Source organism: Aptenodytes patagonicus, chromosome 3, assembly GCF_965638725.1.
Source record: "Aptenodytes patagonicus chromosome 3, bAptPat1.pri.cur, whole genome shotgun sequence".
Classification (NCBI taxonomy): Eukaryota; Metazoa; Chordata; class Aves; order Sphenisciformes; family Spheniscidae; genus Aptenodytes; species Aptenodytes patagonicus.
This window is the reverse complement of record NC_134951.1, coordinates 77,338,386-77,361,624: the sequence shown is the minus strand read 5'-3', so window position 1 is coordinate 77,361,624 and position 23,239 is coordinate 77,338,386. Positions and strand designations below refer to the sequence as shown.

The window sequence follows — 23,239 nt, the reverse complement described above, 5'->3', positions numbered from 1 at the left end:
TACTTCAATAGAGGGTGAAGACAGACCAGATGGATAGAAGGTAAAGTGCTGTCAGTCCTTTGGGATTGAAGATGCCACAGAAATGCAAACGGAACCTATAGTTTATAAGGAAAATAATGTCCTGACAGTCTGATGAAAGACTAACTCAGAAAACCCTCGTCTGCCCGAAGATTAATATCTGGGAAGATTGATATGGGTCCACTGTCAAGTACTTAATCTTTTTTATCCTTTTTTAGCTTCTTTTTTTTTTTATGAGAAACCATACCAATCTAATCTGAATGAGGAAAGTCACCTTCCCTGGTGCTCAGTTTCATTTTCCTCAAGCAATAGAAATGAAAATGAAAACTCCATTTTAAAAACATGAAAAGAGGAACATTCTCACAAAGGTAGGAAAAAAAATCTTCAACAGCCCCACAAGTAAAACTCTTTAAAACTGTCACTTACATCCTTAAAAAATGAGGCCCTGCGAGTCAGGCTGTTCAAAACCATATGCAGGTGTTGCACTTCTTTTTCTCAAAGACCAAAAGAAACTGCAGTGACTTAAAAATTCAATAAATACATAGCAAGGGAACGCTTGAGAAGGGAAGGAGAGAGGGGAGACGAAGATGGAGTCATTAATTCGGAAGAAGCTTTAAGACAAGAATATGAACACTGTTACGACAGTTCTTCTGGGACTTCCCGTTCTGTGCATTAGTCAGTAATGAAAGAAGGTGCTGATGTGTACATCAACATTTAAATCCATAATACTTTTGGCAAAGCCTTGCTATAAGCTTTATCCTTTACTTCTCGCTTTTTATACTGTATCTACTTCACATGCATGTGTTCCTATTTCTTATAGGCCAGATGTTGCACATCCGAAGCAGTGCTAAGTCCTGTGAGATCAATGAAGCTTTTAACCTGAACTACAAAGCAGGAGATCATTATGTTTCCATGTGTCAATCTTTATGATCCTGAGCAAAGCAACCACCTGTGGTGGGGTATGAACTCCCTGATCCCTGCAGTAAGCAACTCTTCACCTCGCCAGTTCTAGCCAAGCCAGAAGCAATGCATTGTGTGAATATCTGCTCCCCTGTCAGATTTACAGATCTGCCCTTTGTGTATATATTACAGCAAAGATTTCCAGTCAGCCAGCTTGACATTATTCTATGAATTGACTATGAAATGATACAGATAAAGGGCAGTACGCCCAGGAATGACCAATTCAAGCGTTGTAAATATTGACTGAAACAGAATATTTTGGATTACGAGGGGCTTGCTTGGATTTTTCCCTAAGAACCTGAGACATACTCAGCGTTTGCATTCCCAACATCCCCACCTGCTTTACAGACACGCCATCCAGCCCCAGCAGCAAGAGGAGCTCATTGCACTGGCTGCTGTGTAGACAGACAGCTGAAAAAATTGCCCTTGCCCAAAACCATACAAAGGAATCTGGGTTCCTACAAGTACATGTTTTTACCCAGTTTCAGAGAGGTAAAAGGAACAAAGAAAATAAATCCTGTGTTGCTGAGGTCAGTGACCTGAAATCTCCAGGGAGAGAGGATGAGCGAGGATGGAGGAAACCTGCTCTCACACCACGTGGTGCCCCGTAGCCCTGGCACAGCTCTGCTCTGTCAAGTGAGATCAAGACAAAGATGCTTTTAGGTGGGTCTCTCAGGAATGTGCCCTTTCCACAGCAGTGTTCTCCCTGCAAAATATTATCTGATCTCCCTGGGCTCTCTTGTCAAGATCTACCCATTAGAGAGTTAATCACAGAAATTATGTGAGATACAAGGTAAACTGTAGGGGAGGCTCATCCTTCCTCCCTTTTTTATTAACTTACAGATGGTATAATGTGAAATATTATTATATGAGAATGCTTTATTCCCTCAGGAATATCTTGGGGGAAAAGTAGAAGAGAATATAGCTGAATTTAAGGAAATTTGCCAGCTATGATATGGCTACTTGCAGGGTAAATGGCTGCTCTTTGCCAAGTGCAAAAGCATTATGATACACATAGAACAAGCCCATGGCAAAGGCAAACTGTAATCATCGCAGAAGGTAATATTAAAAATAGCATCTTCTGTGGATTTCTAGATTTCCCCTATATTGTGTATATTTTTCAGAACAAAATAAAAAAAATAAGAAGCAGTATTTTGTATTTGGGCCTATATGTGGGCAGCAGACTTCAATGAGTATGTGAGCAACAGATATTTTTATTAGAATCCCACAAACTCAAGGATCTGTTAAGCTAGAGCCTTTTTTCCCTACTTTCTTGGGGATGCTGGGAACATTTTGTCAGAGTTGCAAACCCCCCCACACACATGGGTGTTTGCATACTTTCTTCTCCCAGTCTGCTTTGCCTCACTTTCCAGGTCTCTCATCTCCTTTTCAAGCTGGTTTCTCCAGCTATCCCATTTTTACAAAACTAAATAGCAAGTTTTCATTGGATTTCATAGAATCATAGAATCATCATAGAATGGTTTGGGTTGGAGGGGACCTTAAAGATCATCAAGTTCCAACCCCCCTGCCAGGGGGGGTGTCCCTGGTCAGGGACACCTTCCACTAGACCAGGGTGCTCAAAGCCCCATCCAACCTGGCCTTGAACACTTCCAGGGATGGGGTATCCACAACTTCTCTGGGCTTCCAGTGCCTCACCACCCTCACAGTGAAGATTCTTTTTGTTTCTCTTTGCCTGTCTGCCCAGACGGGCAGCAGGTCAGCTTGGCGGGCAGGCAGGAGGTCTGGGCTCTCTGCTGCCCTCTGAAACGTGCTGGCAGGAGGCTGACCAGTATTTCATCGCGATATCCCAAAAACATTTTGTGACGACTCTCAAAACCTTGCTCTTATAAGGATGTTCATGTGGGTTTTTTTAAGCATTAATATGCCTCTGGTTTTGTGCCAGGCTGCAACAGCTGACATTTCTATAAACTCTCCCTAACGCTAATCCCCACGGACGGATACAAGAGCATGCCGCTGTGAGCAAGGGGCTCCCTACACTGGCTTTGCTCTATTTTTCTCCCCTCCGTTCTCCCCGAGGGGAAGAGGTGCCCCAGGCGAGGAGTCTGGACCACCAGCACCCACAACGCCGCTACAGCAGGCACTCAACAGCTTGGGCCCCGGGTATTTAAAGATGGTTTATAGCTCTGAGGTAAGGGGCCGATCTCTGCCGGGAGGCTGCCCTCAAATCTGCTCCTCTGGCACACGGGTGCTTCCCACCAGGAGGGCACAGGCCATCTGTGCATGATGGAACCTTTCCAGATTGGCAACAAGCTCCCATGGCAACCGAAAAAATCATCCCTCACCTTGACATCCACTTTTAGGTCATGGTTTTGTATGTCCTGTTTTTCATGAATATATTTCCTGAGGGACTTCAGCCTGGTTCAGATTTCCCCCACCGCGGCACAAGCTGTTTGAGGGTGGCAGATGAAGAGTGTGGGAACGGCTGCAAAGGCACATGCCCTTTCCCTTTCCTTCTTTCCCCCAAAGCTATCATTTTTAGATAGCACCAGTAAACTGGTGTTTTCTGTGACTGCTCTACAACTAAATATATAGTTTCCCCTTTAAATTTTTATTTAAAGGATTTGGTCATTTGGGGAAAAGAAGAAAAAGACAACAGCAAAAACAAATTCTTTGCATTAGAAACCTATAATGTTTCTCCATTCTGAACTATAACTTTTGCTGGCAGTATTTGAGTATCTTATATGGGCTAAGAAGGGGAAGAAAGGAAACATTTCCCATTTGGTGAGGCAGCACCCGACCTTCCCTCTCCTCCAGTATGATATACCTTTTCTTCACCTTTTTCACTCCAGCAAAGGTTTGCAAAGTGGTGAATAAAACAGGGATTGCACATACATGCTTTTTTTGTCTCTCACAACAGATGACAGCCTCAGAAGGCGCTGAGATCCAAAAACCCCCTTAGGTTCTGGAGCATCAGCGGTGCCAGCACGGAGCACTTCCATACCTCGTATACATCAGCCACCAGGGATCGGATGTACAACACTGTAAACACTTTAGAGAGTTTAGGCTTCAGAGCACAAATATCACTTACTGGCTGTGGGAATCTTAAATGCTGATGTGAGCATATGCCACCACTTCCCTCATTTCTTCTGAAATACCAGAGATTATTGTGATATCTTTGGCATAATAGCCTACTCATAAGAATGCTTGCTTTGGAAATGAGCATAAAATCTGCAAGTTGCTTTACCAATAAGCTCTAAGCTAGGCTGCAGTATGGTGGGATCAAGTCACCAACTCTCCCCCAGCGCCAGCATCATGCCAGAGCTGTGCCAGTGTGCAGAACAGATATGAAGTTTCATTGGGCCAGAGAGAGGAAAAGCATAACAGAGATGTTGATGGTGGGATCTGGAGACCAGGACGCTCATGGTTGACAAGGAGCCTTGTGGTGTCCTTCCCGCTCTCCAGGATGTTTCTGGCTTGTTAAGGCTCTTTAACACAAATTTCCTTCACGTGCTATACAGCTCAGTGTCTCGGGCCACATCCTGGGAGACATGGTCTTGAAACATTTTGGGCAGAGGAGTGAATTAAGCCTAGGGTCCCATTTTCTAGGACAATATTTTAAGCCCTGGTAATCACAATGAGCACTACAGCCGTCACCCCCTACCCACCACCCTGAAAGACAAGGGTGAGTCAGCAACTTCATTCCAAAGGACAGGTGTCTCCTCCAGGGACGATGCTATGCCCCATGTCCCAGGCAGGCAGAGGTGCTTACCTGAAGTTCTCCCAAGCTAGGGACAGGCATCAGATTTGCCTCTGCCCTCTGATTTTCTATTAATTAGGTATCTCCAGGTGACGCCTCAGTCAGCATGCAGGTGGCACACGGGGGCTGGAACACCCAAAAATATGGTCTCATCTGGTCCCTAAAACTTACATTGTTCAATTCAGTTTTTAGCTGGTAATAAAAAAAAGCTTATTAAGAAACTTCTCGCTGCCTGCTCTGTAGCTGGGGTATTACAACCGCTGCAGGTCACATACCCAGAAGTAAAGCTCTAGGGAAAGGGATGGGGATTGAGACAAGGACTTTAGGAGGCATTAATCAGAAACACAGTCAGGCACATACATGAGGACTCTCAATCCTTTAAGTTATCCTCCATTACTTCTAGGTCTTTTATCTATACATATATGCATCGGGATTTTTATAAATAAAAAAATTCACCAGAATTACAGTAGTGCAAGCGCCAGAGGAGCCACACAGCAATGCTAATGTAATGATTGCTTTCACTTGGTTGTTTAATCACCCAGAAGCACCATTTGGTGCCTGCAGGACTTTTGCAGGACTTTTGCATCTTCAGGCCTCTGTGAGATGGCCAGATGAGTGCAGGTGCTCACTTCCCTCTTTGTGCTGGTGGCCTCTGACCAGGGGCAGTGAACAAATGGAAATCAGAGGAAAGCAAGAGTTAGAAGAATGAAAGCTATGTGGGAATGGCATGCCTGCTTTATTTAATATCTTAATAAACCAGAAGGTTTTTGAGGCAGCAGATAACAAACAGGGATAGAGGGAAAAAGTTTGTCTCAAGGAAAGCAGAGGTTTAGAAGTGACCTTTTAAATGTCTACACCTAAACAAAGGCTCAGAGCGGGGAGTTCCACTTTAAAACAGAACAAAATGAGTTTAGCTCTGCAGCAATGCTGTTGGAGCCCTCATGCTCAGCAAAGCTTTTGCAGATGAGCTTGTGTTTAGGTTTGGGCTAAGGTTTTGTTTATTCCCACTGGACTTCATCAAGTGCTTAATATTCTGTTATGTGTGTGCTTAACAGAGCACATGCTTCTCTGATGGAGAAGGTGGAGAAGAGATTAATTACACCCTGACTCTTCCAGTACAAAAACTAGGGGATATGAAATGCACCACAAAACAAACAAAATAACGTGGTTGTTCCTCCAGTGTGTAGCAGACTTGTGGAGTTTCTTGCCAGAGGTCACTGCGAATGCTTGAAGTTTATGACCACAGGAGATGGAGCAAGCACATGAACAGAGATATATTATAGATTACTGAACAAAGGAATTACACCAGCTCTGGGAATCGCTTGAGCTGCAAATGGTCAGAGCCTGGGGGCAGTGTAGTACCCTCTATGTTTGCCCTGTTCCAACTCTGCCCTTGGCTTCTGCTTGCAGCCACAGTCCAAGTCAGGGTGTTGGGCTGGGTGAACCCTCACTGTGACCTCATGCAGCTGCTCTGGAAGTGAACTGCTTTGTGCAGCTATGGCCTACAGGAGAACAACATTATTAGCCTCACTTTAGAAACACAGAAGCCAAGACTAAGTCTCAGACCTTGTTTCCAGGATATCTCCGGGATGCAACTCATGTTTATGAGCTGAGCAAACAAGGTAGGCATAGGGATCACCCCAGAAATCAGAAAAGAAATATTATTCTTACAGGGCCCTGGAAGACATCAAGTATAAATCAAAGCAAACTCAAGCTGTTGGTGATCAGTTCTCGTTGACTGTTCTCATTTAGCCATCCACTTCACTGCCGAAGCTCCAGTGCCAAACAGAGGTCCTTGGACTTCTGCCACTTCCCCTCCAGGACAGATAATTGGAGTACAGAGCAAACTCAACACAGTCCCCTTACTGTGCAGCATTTTGAAACGCCTCTCAGAATTCACTGGGTTATAAAATGCCAATGTACCTGTAGTAAAGAGGACTGCTTGTCTTAGCATTTGTGTTGGGTTAACTGTTAAAAATCTGAGTTAATATTTTATGAAACCAAACAGCAGAATAGCCTTGAGCTCAATTCTGTCAGGGTCAGGTACCCACTTACATACCATTTGTCAGCAATTGGGGGAATCTGCTCCTGTGCAGCCAAGGCACTCTGCTGGTCACAGAACTGTGGCTGGCAACAGCCGTGAACGTTGGCTGAAGGAATTGTATTACAGGCTATTGGCAGAGGGGAAAAATAACTAATGGTAATCAGTGAATAGCTTCAACACATCCGTGCCAAAACATAGGTAATGAAAGAACTAGATAGAGAAAAAAATATAAAAATAAGCAGAGATCCAGTCATAGAAAACTGCTGTATCTCCGGTATCTAGTATGCAGCTCCAAAGGGCTCTGGGGCACACATCATTCCAGGGGATCCGGCCTAGCCAGCACAGATTCATGAGAGGCAGGTCCTGCTTGACCAACCTGATCTCCTTCTATGACCAGGTGACCCGCCTAGTGGATGAGGGAAAGGCTGTGGATGTGGTCTACCTGGACTTCAGCAAGGCCTTTGACACCGTCTCCCACAGCATTCTCCTAGAGAAGCTGGCGGCTCACGGCTTAGACAGGTGTACTCTGCACTGGGTCAAAAACTGGCTGGACGGCCGGGCCCAGAGAGTTGTGGTGAATGGAGTTACATCCAGTTGGCGGCCGGTCACGAGCGGTGTTCCCCAGGGCTCAGTACTGGGGCCGGTCTTGTTCAATATCTTTATCAATGATCTGGATGAGGGGATCAAGTGCACCCTCAGTAAGTTTGCAGACGACACCAAGTTGGGCGGGAGTGTTGATCTGCTCGAGGGTAGGAAGGCTCTGCAGAGGGACCTGGACAGGCTGGATCGATGGGCCGAGGCCAACTGGATGAGGTTCAACAAGGCCAAGTGCCGGGTCCTGCACTTCGGCCACAACAACCCCATGCAGCGCTACAGGCTTGGGGAGGAGCGGCTGGAAAGCTGCCTGTCGGAAAAGGACCTGGGGGTGTTGGTCGACAGCCGGCTGAACATGAGCCGGCAGTGTGCCCAGGTGGCCAAGAAGGCCAATGGCATCCTGGCCTGTAATCTCAGAAATAGTGTGGCCAGCTGGAGTAGGGAAGTGGTCGTGCCCCTGTACTCGGCACTGGTGAGGCCGCACCTCGAATACTGTGTTCAGTTTTGGGCCCCTCACTACAAGAAGGACGTCGAGGTGCTAGAGCGTGTCCAGAGAAGGGCAACGAGGCTCGTGAGGGGTCTGGAGAACAAGTCTGATGAGGAGCGGCTGAGGGAACTGGGGTTGTTTAGCCTGGAGAAAAGGAGGCTGAGGGGAGACCTCATCGCTCTCTACAACTACCTGAAAGGAGGTTGTAGCGAGGTGGGTGTCGGTCTCTTCTCCCAAGTAACAAGTGATGGGACGAGAGGAAATGGCCTCAAGTTGCACCAGGGGAGGTTTAAATTGGATGTAAGGAAGAATTTCTTTACTGAAAGAGTGGTTAAACATTGGAAGAGGCTGCCCAGGGAAGTGGTTGAGTCCCCATCCCTGGAGGTATTTAAAAGACAAGTAGATGAGGCACTTAGGGACATGGTTTAGTGGGCATGGTGGTGTTGGGTCGACGGTTGGACTCGATGATCTTAGAGGTCTTTTCCAACCTCAATGATTCTATGATTCTATGATTCTATGATTAGTTGTGTGCTGAAGAGACCAAAAGACCATTCACAACCATTGCAAATTGCCAAGTGTTCTTCAAGACTAGCTCTCTTCACTGAAGGAGAAGGAAACACATAAGGGTTTCCTGACTAGCAACTGATGTGGGAAAACCCAACACATTAGTTCAAATTATGTCTAGAAGGACTGATGGAAAAATCATGCTAAACTGTAGTTTTCAGATTCTTCAGCAGGGAAATTTCTATCTATCTGTCTATCTGTCCGTCTATCTATCTATCTGTTATGATTTCTGCACATCTCTTGGAGGTGACCCAAAGCCACACAGAATCATTACAGAGTTTTATGCTTCTCCCTACCAAGTTCAGGAACTATGAAGGAACAGGTGAAAAGAAGTAGCTGTGGCACTGAAGTAGATGGAGTATTGCTCTGGTTTTTGGCAAGTCCGGAACGAGCAGTTACCAAAAAAGGGTAAGGAAGCCCACGGAGAATAAAAATTCCACAAGTCAAAGAATTTTCCACAAAATTTCTATAGTATTTGAGTCTGTTTCAAATGGGAGGAGGAGCAGGGGCAGAAAACAAGCAGAAAAGTACAAGAGTAAATGTGTACAGACTAAAGAAAATCACATCCATGCATAACACAACAGAAATATTGCTAAAAACTGCAGATTCTCCCCAAGACGCTGCAGAGCTCATTTGCGTTTCCAGCCATTATGTATCTGACACATAGGCATTCATTCATTTGCAGTCCTGAAAGCTCTGATCCTCGGTAGGCTTTCTTCCCATTTTATTTCTTTTCCAGGCAGGTGTGTGGCACATGAACACAGATGCTCAGACAACTCCGCTGGTGTGTGCAACACAGTTTTCAGATATTGTATTTGTAATGAAGTTCCAACATCTATTATCAGCCACTCCCCTGAAAAACAAAGCGATTTCACTTTACCACCTTACACAGCTTGTTTGAATCACAGAGTCATGTAACAAGCAAGTGTCCTTACCCTTTTCTAAGGGCTCACAACTCACAGCATTTGCTGGGGGCATTTCAGTTGCAGCAATGCACCAATTTAGAACTTGTCTCATCAAAAATCAAGGCGGAGAATGCAGCAAAGCACTTAGGCACCAAGTGTAAAGTTTTCAACTTGAAATCCCCAGGACTATTCTCGTACTGAAATTTCCGCAAGCAGTAAGTGCTTTGTTAGGTCAGTTTCTATCTAAAGGAGGTGTGCCCTGAGCAGAGCTTTTCAGAGCACAGAAGGAGAATCAGCAGATCGTCTGCCTGAACCCACTGCTAAAAAAAGGGAGCAAAGGCATGTCGATGTGCATAAGCATGTCTTCTGTTTGACTTGAACAACTTTTTCCAAATAATTTTCTCTCCTGCCTTGTCATATGAAAAGCAGATAATAGCAGGATAAAGATTCCAGTAATTACTGCATTTCTCACCAATGTTTGTTTTACAGGTGTGGGGTTTTAACACAAATTATAACACAGTGAACCCTGGATCTTTACAGCAGCACAAAAACATAACAGTTTCAAACCTAGCTATTTTTTATATTTTCTCTACTACCCAAGCATATGTTTTAGTCTGGAATATTATACAGTAGGTGAGTAAAAAGAAGATAACTGCACGTTCTAAGCTCAGTAATACCCCAATAAACCAGGATGATCATCATTAAAAGCACAGAAATTACCCTAGGTATATATAATTTTTATCAATTTCTGATATGATACTTCGGGGTTTTGTTTTTCTCTTTTTAAATCAGGGTGCCACTGAAAGACACCTTGAAATTATTGCTATTCAGGAAAGCAAAATAAGAACCATGTTTACAGCTAAAATTAAGTTATTGATTTCAGTTCCATAAGCAGAAATACATGAATGGCAGAGCTCAGCATTTTCCAAAGTGTACTCAAGTCATGTTCCCGGCAATCAAGAGAGACCTAATCAAATTTTTTCCTCTCAAAAATAATGATCTTGGCAGATTTTGTTAAATAGCTTGCCAGGCTTTGCTGTTCCTGTGGATATTGTGTGCTTTTGGTGATTGCTGGGTGCTGAGATGTATTTGTGTCTCACTGCCACATTTCCTCAGTCCCTGTGCTTGTGTCTGCTAACTGCTGAATGAGATATTTCCAAGTGCACTGAAATAAGAGTGACGATCTGACTGCGTCAGTCGCACCGCCACCCCCAGGGAGCAAGCCCTGCTCACACCTCATTTCTGAGCCTTTCCCCGGGTTTCTGGCCATTTCCCAGCCGCTCTTGGTTCACACAGCTCTGCCTGGACTGCCTGCCCTCCCTGTCCTCAGCCTGCGTCGCAAGCCCTCGCATTCTCCTCTGCTTCTTTCCACGTGACGTGAGACCACTGGAAGGAAGGCTGCCCGGCCACTTGCTCTGCCTCATCTCAGCAGACTACTGCTTTCTTCAGTTCATGTATTTTCCTACTCTTGTTTCTAAATCTTTCTCTGGTGGTCTAGTACATATCTAGTTATTGCCTTGTGAAATGTTTTGTAGTCTTTTGCATGAACATTACTGCAGAATAATGCATTTATTTTACCATTTAGGAAGGGTGGAAGATGTCAAAAATTCAGAGCAGCATTTTCTATTTTAGTTGCCCATAGTTGGGTATCTAAATTAAGTTAAATTAAAAAAAAATCCAAACCTAAAACCACACCACAAATGAGATTTTCAGTGGTGCTGAGAACATCATGATTGCTTTCGTTATTCTCTGAAGAGGGCACTTGGATGGAAAGTGCCATATAAGGCACCAAGAAAACGACAATAAATCTGACTGAAGATGACGGCATCTGTTCATGCATCCTTATTTCCAGGTGAATAAGATATCCCAGTTGGGAAGAAGGCCAGATCAGAGTCCTGGTTCTTATTGCCAGACCATGTGTTGCCTGTGAGCACCATCAAACTGCAATACTCACACATGTACCAGGAAAGTATGTCTGGGACATGGTCAAGTAACTCCCTGTGAAATTTAAGCTGATCATTTAGACCATATTAACATGGAGTTGCAAAGCACTTGAAATAGTGTCTGATGAAGTGCTCACAGGCACCCACACAGCCACTGGGGGTGGAGGCACTGAGAACAGCAGTTGTCCCATCCAGTTACTGGTAGAGGACTGACGTTAGGTATCCTTTGTGTCATGTTAAGAAACAGAATAACTCAAGTAAAGAGATTAAATAATCCATTTCATCTGCAGAGGCAGAGGCAACACCGGGTGCAGGACCTGGCTCTTGTTTTCCAGTCTACCCTTCTCCTGGCTGGATCCTGCTGGGCCATCTTGGTTCTGCAAGATGAGTTTTAGCTCCCTCATTCCAGATACTCCTCAGAAATCCACACGGCAGCCTTCCTCTGAATTTGGCCAGCTCTGCCAAACTTGGCGACGGTCTGAACGATGTCATTTAACAATTAACTAACTGGGGTCAGGGCCACTGCTACTCACAGTTACAATTTCCCATTCTGGTGCTCTGGCTTTAAGCACAGGTGTTGTGGGACAAAAGAACTCTAAGAGGCTTTCCTGTTTCAGCAAGACACATGTGAAGAGAAAGACTCCATCAGGACATACGCTTGTTTAGCCTTCCATTTGGAGCTATCATTTAAGCATATTTTAAGAGATGCCCTTCCCATTAGTTCTTCTAAAGCATAGCCTTATCGATCCTATTTCAGAACAACACATCTCTCTGCAAGGGATTTATTTGACTGCCAAACCACAATGCACCAGCAAACACTTTTGTGCTCATAAAGTTTCACCTGCTCAGGAACGCTCCATGAGTAAGTTGCCCAGGAGAGGGTATAAAACTGGTCTGTGACCTTGAGAGCTTATCCTTCCACATTTCTTTCTTTATACAGCTAAATATTGTAAGCCTAAATAGTTTGGTAAGATCTCTTTAACTGGTTAGTGAACTTTAAATACCAGCTATCTTTAGCTAAGATATTGATTATGTTTTAAAATGAGTTGTGGTGTTTGCTATTCCACTCCAAAATATTTTTCCCTTTGACATTAGCTAGGATTATACTTTATATATTTTTGCCTTTCTCCAAATACAATCTTTATATTCATTTCTTAACCTCTGTGTTTATGTATTTTATTGAATTTTTGAAGATTGGATTCATTTTCAGCATTTGATCTGTTGCCGTGACTTCAGGCTGGCTGCCCAACTTAAACATGGCTGCTACCTGTGGATGATGGCCTGACTGTTAATTATTTCCCTGCTGAAACTGCATTACCACAAAACAAATTTTGTTATAATGATATTAAGTAAAGACCATAGAAACCTGCCCAGTATTATAAATTTTTTCTTGGCAGCTGTTTTATGCTTTTTCCTCTAAATCGAGAATGAGATATCATTTACTATTTTACCAGCTCATGAATAAAAAGGCCTTCTATTTTCCTTGATGTAAATATAACAACATCAGCATTGAAGTAATTATCAAATCACAGACATCATTATCCTGCAATCTTTATAAATTCAATCATGTCCCAAATAAGACGTTTAAGCACAAAAAGGTTGAATTATATAGCACTAAGGTTCACAGTGTCACCATCCTTGTTTTACAGGGTATAACAGTTCTTATTTCCTTATCCCCAGACAAACTTTGATATGTAAAAAAGGTTTAATAAAATACACATTATTTATCTTTACCAATATGGCAATTTTTAGTCACAAAACTGTTTATAAACTAGTCAAGACTGGAATGAAGCATCTTGAGGTGAATGGGCGGAGCAAGAGGAAAATATGTCTAATTAAGAATGAACACCCTATAGGTTCACTGCTAGCATAACTGAAGGGCCAACAACATGTATTTTGATTGCTTATATCATGACTATGCAATTATGCTAATATATGTTAATGTCATTGCCCTTGAAAAAACTGCTTTCCTCTGTTAATTTAGAAAGAAGATCAATTATGAAGTCATATGGTTTGGTCTTGCTGTTAGTGATGCCGTTGTGTCGCTGAGAACAGAAAAAGGATTAATGCCTTTATACTTTCACCATTCCAAAGTCTGCTCCCTTAGAGCAGCCCCTTTCCCTTTAAGCTATATACATGTGGAAAATAAAACACAATTTTTTCCAGCAGGATATTTTTAAGGCAATAACTGCAGAGGTTTTGATTCACCACTAAGAATGTAAACAGTTAGAGTTGGAGACAGTCATCTATATCCTGTCCTCTGCTACAATTCCATTTTAGCTAAGAGCAGCCTGATGTTCATTATCCTTCAAGAAGGTAGGGCTTGCTTGCCCAATATATGCTTTTGCGGTAGTTATTATGCTTCTAAATATTTCTTCATAATTTCCTGTTGCACAGTCCCAGTGTGTTTTTTTAAAGAATCATATTATTTATTTCTTTAACTCTATCATTGGTTTGAAACCTCTCACTGCAATTTAATGATGACGAATAAAAGAAGCAACAGGGTAATACAGTTATGGCAAATGTCTTTGACTACTTCCAATTTTTTTTCTCAATTACAGAGCAGTAAAGTCAGCGGGGTTTATAAATTAGGACTCAAAAAGGACATCATGGTAGGTAATGGAATAAGTCTGACTTTTTGCATTCTTGTTTTAAATAGGGATTTTATTACCTGCTCCTGCACAACCTACAGCCTATCTTTTTCCTTTATCTTTGCCCAAGAGGGCTTGGCAGGCAGTCTCAAATTTTAATTCCACCCCAGAGCAGAGACACTGTTTTGCACATGTTTTTGTGCAGCACACACAGCTCAGTTGCCAGTTGTGAGACCTTCCAACTACTCCGGACAACCTGGTATAAAACCTGCAGTCTTGGCCACATCCAGAGCTTCACTGTGCTTGGTGCTGTACAAACAGAAAGGGAAGACCGAGAACTTACAACCGAAACAACTAGAGCAGACAAGTGCCAAAGGGACCAAAGTTCAAAATGTGAAATAACAAGTAAGGAGTAAGGGAGAAAGGGAGGTATTCAACAGTCGTGCCAGCCAGCACAGTCTCCTTTCACCAGGCTGCATTGCCTACGTAAAAATGTCACGCAGAAGATTCTCATTAGTACTTTTCTGATGTCAAAAGGAAAAGTATTCACAAAACTATACCACTCAAAGCCCGACCCATCCCTCAAGGGGCTGTTTTTGTTACAAAATCACTCGTAAGAGCTAGGATTGCTTAGCTCCTTCATGTACATAGCCCTGGGAAAGAATATATACTATTGTTTGGCCTAATAATGACATCGAGATACTCTGAGTACCTGGAGTTATAAATGGTCCCATTCCATGTAGCAAATTCTACTTTCTTCTTTAATTTAACAGAGGTAAAAACCTGGCTGTAACAGGGCAGAGAATACTGATGTTCATACCAGGAGAAAACCATTTTCCCCAACTGATGCTTTTGAGTGATGAGTTATCAAAATATTTCTACCTGGCTCCTGTTATTGTGGATGTATTTGTTTGGCTTCTTGGGCCCCAATTTAAAATAACTGTTACTGTTTCCCTGTTTCTAATTCTTTCTATAGGAGTTGCTCTTCTCTAAATTTTGTAGCACTTTTATGACTAAAGTAGCAAGGAAATATACAAGTACATGAACAACAGACTGTCTTCATCCTTTCATTCAAAATGCATCAAGAGGCTAGTCTGTGGAAACAGCTAATGATCCAGTCAGCATAAGAACATATTACAAATTGGAATTCTAATAAATAATCTCTAGATGCAGGTTTATCATGTAATTATACAGTTGGAGAAATGGAATATTTTTATACAATTGCTTTTTCTGTTGCTGTAGCCTCTTGCAATGATCTCTAGCATTTAAAATCCTAGTTGCATTCAACAGACAGGGCTTTGAATGAATGTTACTCAACAGGGTGGCCTTCAATGAGGAAGGCAGGAAGGTGGCAATAAGGAAAAAAGTATGCTACACATAGGTACAAAGGGACTGCAAGCCATGGGATTTCTTTGCATTCTTTGTTAACACAATGTTGGCAAGTTGTTTTCATGTAGTTCATCAGCTAATGCAATCTGTATGTGATACAGTCCCCCAGCAGTTCGGCAGACAAGCAAGCTGAAATGACAATAAACAATGAATCAACAACCCCTTGCTAGGGTTTCCTCAAATGTGTGGCTTCTGTATCGTTTGAATTCCTGCCCTACAAATGAAGCACCAGTCTGCTTCCATTGCCAATAAAATCAGAATTATAAATAGTCGATATAGCACAGCTATACTTACTTAGTCATATACTTACTTGTTTGTGCCATGTTATGCACTGTTCAGTGCCAAGAGCCCTAAAAAGGAAATACTGTTAGCTGTGAAACAAGGACCAAACCCACAAGTACTTGTCCCAACATGTATTACAAGTTGCATCTGATGGAAAGGACTGTCTGTCGGGGATGCTTGGAAACACATTTTCAGCTTGGGGTTTCAAACATATCTCAACTGAAATGTAAAACTTAAGTGAGTTCTACTCTCTGCTTCTTATACCATCCTCCTCCTCCCAGCGCTTGATTTTGAGAGGCACATGGTAGCAAAAGCTCACCATTTTTATTTTAAACTCAGTCAAAATGGGGTAGCTCCTGGGCGCTCATGGACACTCAGCTGTAGCTTTGCACATTCGCACGAAAGCCCAACAGCCAGACAGCAGCACTGACACTCCCTCTGCTCTCTGCATCAGGCTAGGAGAAACAACCCCTTCTTTTGGTCTTTGGAGGTATCAGAGGTGCCATATCACCCACACGTCTTTGCTGTACTGTTTTTTGAGACTTCCTCCTCAACAGCCCATCAAAACTGACACAGCATAGCAGACAAGAAATGGGCTGTTACCATTAAAGTGGCTGGTCCCACCTCTATATAGAAATATCAGTCATGACCCTTTTTGCTATTGATGAAATTGGGAGCCAAAGACATATGACAAAATGGGCTGCTGGAACCGTCATGATATTTTTATTTAGTAGAGAACTTTTCTCATCCATTTTCTAAACAGGCAGTGTTATTTCAAAGGAAAATATAAGAAACAAAGTCATGATCAAAACCACACATATAGAGTAACTTAAATAAACATTTTTCCTTTTGAAGATGATTGAAGTATAACATAAATAAAATGTATTATATTATTCTGGACATTCTCCATAAACGGTTCCTATCTAATAGTTTCTCCATTAAGTATTCAGATAATCAATATATATCAGCTAAACTACTCTGGCACTGACTGGGTCTTTACAGGATCAAGCTGGCTGGAAAAAATGAGATTTCACTCAAGAATAAACCTATAGAAGTTAGGTTTCCTAATGTTTATACATCCTTAATTCTCTGTTCCTTAGGAAATGCTTTCTCTCCCTTCTCTCTTGAACTTAACCTATAGCAAACTGGTTTTACCTGAGCAGGGCTGGAAGCTGTTGGTGCCACTGCTTAGTTTAGCTAAGAGACTGAGCAGCACTGGAAAACATTAGGGATCATCCACAAAGCCAGCATTAGGCTGCCAAGGCTAAGCTCCTGAGAAACCCTCCACAGAGCTGCTCTTTGCTCCTGTAGAGGAGCTTCACTCAGCTAAATCTAGCATCTGTGAACATCTACACACTGCTTGTGCAAGAAGAAGAGACTTGCTATAGTGAAGAAATTCACCTAGGTCAACAACACAGAGGCTGTGGTGTCAGTCATGCACAGAGGCTTATCATGCAGTTCCTATAGGTCCTGTTTTAGCCCATTGATTACTGCTTAGATTGACTTGGCAGCTAGGGAGCCCACTGTACAGCGCTGCATAGAGCAGAAGAGCAAAATGTATCTTTGACTTAGAGATCTCACAGCCTAGGATAATGTAATAAATACAAGTCCTTCCCTGCAGCAGAGTAAGACTACAGTAAGTGGAGCTGTTTCCTCTCTTCATGCCACATGCCAGCATAAGCCTAATGTCATAAAAGAATATAGCTATAACTCATAATATTTAACATTAACTACATAGGCAAAGAGAGCAGATTTTAGTTCACTGCATTAGACGTTAGCTTTTTGTTTAAGAAACTCAGCTGAAAAATCAGTTTCCTGCTGGTCTTTCTCATTAATACTACTTGTCTTCAAAATCACTAGAAAACACTTCAGTAAGGTACACTCCACCTAAAATAACTGAGCAGCTTTGGCGATGATCAGCTCCATCCTAACCTGAACCTTAATCCAGTCAAGCTTTCTATCTGTTTTTCTGAGAATGCCTTCTCTTTCTTGCCACTGAAATATTGCCAACTCTAACTATTTCACATCACGTCTTATTTAGTGTCTACCCTAAAACCTCAGTTCCTGTAGGCAAGTAGTTAAAAGAAAATTTTAGTTTCCCTTTGCAGAGTTTCTAGGTCTCATACTTGCCGAAAAAGGCTTGAAAACATGAACCATATCAGCCTAAAGAAAGCAAGTAAAAAACCCTCAAAGGCACTTTTTAACAAAATTCTCACGACTTCTATGACAAGCTTATAACCTGAAGAGGAGAGGCAGGACTCTGACTCATGATTTCTAAGTTCTTGGGGTTCAAATGTAAGGATTCCTCTTCACCTTCTTTTTCCTCTTCTGTTTTTCTACTCTTGTACTTTGCACGAGGAATGAAGACGCCCAAATTTCTGGTAGAAATCATCTTCAGCATGAAGCAGAGCTTCCTCGTCGATGTAGACAGCTGGTCTCCTGGAAGCCAAAAAGTACTGCACTTTCCGCAGGCTCCATCCCATCACGTACTTCAGCCAGCCACTGACAGCAGCTGTAGACCTGCCAACGCCAGCGTTGCAATGAACGTAGACAGTGTGTCCGTTCTCCAGTAGCCCGTGCAAGAGGCAGACAGCTTGTGGCAACATCTGTATTCTTCCTAAGGTTAAAACCAAGGCACATTCATTTGCATTTGAGAAAGCTAGGTTCACGGTTGAGATTATGTCTGTACAGCCCGATGCACTGTGAATCACAATGGCAAACCTGACATATTTTGGGTTTTTTCTTTTTTTTTTTTTCCAAATGACCTTCTACCCTAACCTTTGTTTCTTCTGGCAACATAGATCTGGATCACACAAAATCTGTAAAATGCCCCAAGCCATCTCTAAATATACATTCTGATTAACACTGAATGTGTGTGGCATATTCATTTTCACATGGACTGAGATAAGGCAGCAAATTACATCAAACAGCACGTCTTACATAGCATTAAAGTTAGCAAGCCAAAAGTGCAATGTTTTTTAGTACCAGAGGTTTGTGAAGCTACCTACGTACTGCTGCTTTCCAAAACATTGTAATGAAGGCCATTATGTCAATAATAAGTGAGGGAGGGAGAGCAGAAGAGTATTTTCCTGTACAACTTAATACTGTTATGATTTAATTGTGTACTAAGCATACGGTTAAACAACACAGAACAGTCTTTCTCACTCCCAAAGGGATGACTATACCATATTTCCTGACGCCTTTCTCCCTGTTACCCCAGGAAATGAAGCTGCAAACATCAGAGCCCAATTTTTCTTCACGGCACAGATGAGCACTGACATTAAGACCTTTCAAATCCCTGGTTTAAGGTCTCCTGTCTTCCCTGATGTCCTATTACTGATAAGACGGTTCTCTATTTGTGGCAGTAGTATTTCACTCTATTGAAAGCACTCTCTTCGGGTAGGCTACTCACTCGAAAACACGCACACTTTCTAACCTACTGGTTGGAAACAAGATTTTGACCATTCCAATGGAGGAATTAAAAATAATAATTTATGTTACAACATGAGGTGCTATGGGTATTCTAAACTAATTACAAATTATTATATAAATGACTTTATGGAGATTTATCAGACTGGGATACTATAGTTACAGAAAAATGATTTTCTGGGGGAGGGGAATAGCAGAAACAGACATACAGCACTGTCTCTCCATGTTTAACCAGCAAGGATGGCAAGCTGTCCTGCTGTGCAAGCTTGCAGTCTTCCACCTACACAGCTTATTTTCATTATACGGGCTGAATTCAAGCTGAAAGCAAAAACAGTCAAGCAGTTATCAATGTCATACGGCTCTAATCTCAAATACACATATACTGCCAGACGTGAAGTACTTTAGATGGCCTCTCTGTCTACAAGAAAATATGAATAATTTGCTAGAGACAACACACACAGAAATTACACCTTGTGCATTAGCTGTATTTTTTACGAAAAATTTACACAGAAAAAAACGCAGTCATGAAAGTGACAGATTAGTAACTCAAAGGGTTTGTTACCATTAATTTAGCTGCAGGAGTGGTCTGAGCATTACCTTCAGTGCTCATGTCTGGGGTTGGCATCCAGACATAGGCAAGACCTTCCTCTTTATATAGTTTCATGAGGATTTCGGGGCTCATGGGTTCCGGGTAGCGGTTGCAGCCCCAGGAATTCTGAACAATGTCCCATTCGGTCTGGAAGTTCATCACAGCCGTAACACCCAGCTCGTGCTTCAGCTTGACGGTCACATGCTCCAGCTGCCGAGGGCAACTTCCAAGCCAGATGTTTGGCAGAATTCTAGCATTGAGAAAACATTGCAGCGGTATTGATTAAAATATCTTAACAAAGAAACTGCCAAGTTCAGCAGCATTCCAGCTCCAAACCTGCTTAGCATCATCACACAACCACTGCTAAGCGCAGGCTTTTCATGTCATGCAGTAAGCAGCTTCTTATTTCATTACAGTTGAGTTGGTAATGTTTGACGTTGGGGATCAGGTTCCTAACCTACCACAAAGAGCCAGACGGTCTGAGAAAAAATTCAGAGCATAATTAGTAGCACAGGTCTCCAAGGCATCCATCATTAAGCTTGCAGTGGAAACTTACTAACATCACAGATTAGAATAAGAAAACTCTGAAGATTCATGCAATTTGCACCAAAAAAAGAGACCTAAAAGATTCATATGATCCAGATCTGAATTACTTTAGTAATAAGTCAAATGCATAGAACTCTTCCAGCTTCGTAGCTACCACTATAATGAGGAAAGTAGACAGAAAAAAAAACCCAACTTAAACTACCCTTCTGTGAGGAAACTCAAAAATTAATGAGTATTTTTCTTCTTTGCTCTTGTGGGGTCTAGTGGGAACCAAATGGAGAATTACAATACATGTCTAGCTTCCCTCAAGACCTGAAGAGCCAGAAATTTTGCAAGAAAACTCGAGAGACGTGTGTAGGATGGATAAACATCCATATTTCTGGTACTTATCTAAATCAAACTTCAAGACTTCTATGGTTTTCCCATTGTTAATTATCATAAAGCTATTGTATATCTCGACAGATTTTGACATAAATATAAACTGAATATTAAAAGACTTGTTTTCAAATGAGGATTTTTAATCTGCACATGCAATTAAACTGATGGTATCTATCTTCAATGGATTATTTACATGCACAAATTTTTAGTGTTCTACTTTAATTTTTTTTGTTTGCATAAACTTCTGTTTTGAACATGCAATCCACAAACTACACAAAATATTCCTGCAGTTGAACATACAACGTTGCAAATATTATTAACTGCAGAAAAGTGAAGCCAATCTACAACAAAAGCAAGATCCTCAAAAATAAAATGTCTGCCATGCATTTCTTATGGTCTTTTCCAATTTTAATCTCAGAGACAAATAAGAAAAGTTTTATATTTATTCAGGAGCAGTTACTCCTATAAACAGCCCTTAAATCATCAGGTAGCTATTTCCATTCCACTATCATAGTAATAAGTGCTTACTAGCATTTAATTAAGACCTGTAATTGACAATGATTAAATCCTGCTATGTTACTACTGAAAGATTGTCAAAAAGAAAAATTCAAATCCAGGAAGCACTTATTATTATTGTTTCCTGTATTTCAGCTGCAGCCACGGTGAGTTACGTACCAGCTACACAAACACAGTCTTTAGCCTTAACAGCCCCTGTTTCAGTGAGACAACGCACTTGATCTCAGTATATGGTAACTGAGTCCAATTTAGACAAATATATTACATAGCAAATAACCATTTCAACCATGTTTCAACAGTGAGATCATCTGAAGAGGTTTGACTTAGTTGTTGTTTCACATCGATGTTCAGGTCTAGAATGCGGTGAGAGTATTTCCCTCTGCTAATAGAAAATGCATTTGTTCCTAAGCAGCAAGCAAGCTGTCCTGGTTTCGGCGGGAAAACCAAAATTTCAGAAATTAAGATTTACACCTTGAAGTAATTTCCTTTGTCACTTTTCTCACACTCCTAAATACTACCTTTCTAAAGGAGAGAAGACATGGAAAGAAAGAACTTCTAATACACAGGCTCTGGACTTCTTAAGCTACAAATTAAATTCAGTTAATTTATTAAGAAATATCAATACCCAGTGGACTCCATGGCAACCTGAAGGAAATCCAATAAAGCGCAACAATTGTGTATTACCATTATGTTCAAGGCACAATCCCACATGCTGGCACAGGAAGGGAGCTTCACAAAATTGCCCAAAATTCAGCATAACCAGCTAGAGCGTTCCCACTGACCAGAGGGATTAGCGAAGGCCCACTGCAACAACTGCTTCGCTGCCCCACTTCCCACGTGCCAGCCCCACAGCAAACCCCAGCCTAACCTGAAGGAGTGACTGCTGTCAGGCTTCTGCCACAGGGACCCACCGCAATGATTAGAGCTTTTCAAGGTGGCGGATGTAAGTTAAAGTGCCCTAACAGACACTGGTGAGTGGCTGGAGATGAGCAATGCCCACAAAACTCCATAGCAGGGAAAGAAAAATGGCAATATCACTAATACCTGGTGACAATATGAGGATATTCTTTCAAGAATAAGAACGTTAGCATCCTTCCTTCAAAGGCTTTCCTGGAGACTCATACATATGTAGTTCTCTTGATATTTTGGGAAACATCTAATACAGTAAGTTACCTTGACGGGAGAGCAAAAGTGTGTTTTCTAGCATTTGGTGGAATCAGGATTGACTAAAGCGTTCCTGAGATAAATAAAATTTTGGGTAGTACTCTTGCTTACAGATAAACCAATGCTTTATGTTTTTTCCCCCAATGATTATTTAGTGGGCGAACATCACAGCTGCGTTATCTGCAAGACCACTGGGATATATACCATTTGTTTATTCTGTTTTTGTAGCCTAAAGGGTCTTGTCCATGACAAGACCTCCTGTATTTCACAATAACAATTGCATTTACCAAAGAATCTGATGGGTTTACCAAGTTTTTATCACTGTTTTTCCCTATAATTAACCAAACTAGTGATGGCATTCAGAGAATGACCAAAACAATGTATTTAGGACAGCGAATTCTTGTGAATTATTTTTCTGATCAGGTCCTGGAGTTTAGCCTTTGAGAGGATCAAGATGCAGCCTTAACCTTGGTCTTCAAGCCCCTTATTTACCCACCTCCAAATGACTGTAAAGTCTTGGTCTTGTTGGACAAGGCTTAACCGCTCTTTTACCAGGAAAACAGTCCATGCAGAAAACAGTACAGCACAGCTGTCCTATCGGCCAATTTATGTAAAAATCCTGGGATAATCCTACTGCATAGGACCTATATTCCCGTTTGGCTTTATCTGGTTTATATCTTGACTTTGTCTTACATCAGAAGGAAAGAATGAAAGGGTCAGTGTACATGTGAGCACAGAAACTGATGAAGAGTTCAGCAGCTCTGTTTTATAGAGAGATTTTTGATAGCCCTACTGAGGGCTTAATTACGCTGAGGACCAGGGAAACGTACATATTAAACAAAGCAAGAAAGTGGTAATTTCATTTTTACATCTCTTTCCTTAATAATATAACTTTTAGTTTTCCTTTTCCAGTGTGGCCTTTCTTCTTTAAGTTGCCACTGCACTTCAGTAGGTAACTAGATGTTAGCCACAAGAGTATTTGGCATGGGAAAGAGACCTCTTTTACTTTCCCCCCTCAATTGTCATGTAATAGTGCTCTGAGCTGTCCGACAGCTGCTGCTTTCCAGCTCACATGGTTGTTTTCCAGCAGCACATTAAGTGATCCCTACATACAGTTCAAAA

General features: G+C 41.9%; 1 protein-coding gene across 2 annotated transcripts in view; it reads right to left on the bottom strand.

Moving 5' to 3' along the window:
• Positions 1-8,848: 8,848 nt before the first annotated feature.
• EPM2A (EPM2A glucan phosphatase, laforin) overlaps positions 8,849-23,239 on the bottom strand; it is a 52,628-nt gene continuing 38,237 nt past the window's right edge. Inside the window, exons 3-5 of one of the 2 annotated variants that reach the window (XM_076333916.1) lie at positions 19,522-19,763; positions 17,809-18,112; positions 8,849-9,238 (exon numbers count right to left, since the gene is read on the bottom strand). In XM_076333916.1, coding sequence (XP_076190031.1) covers positions 17,832-18,112; positions 19,522-19,763 — 523 coding nt within the window. In that variant the 3' untranslated portion in view covers positions 8,849-9,238; positions 17,809-17,831. Of the gene's footprint in view, positions 9,239-16,196; positions 18,113-19,521; positions 19,764-23,239 lie in introns of those variants that run through there. The other variant, XM_076333915.1, reaches the window with a different exon arrangement.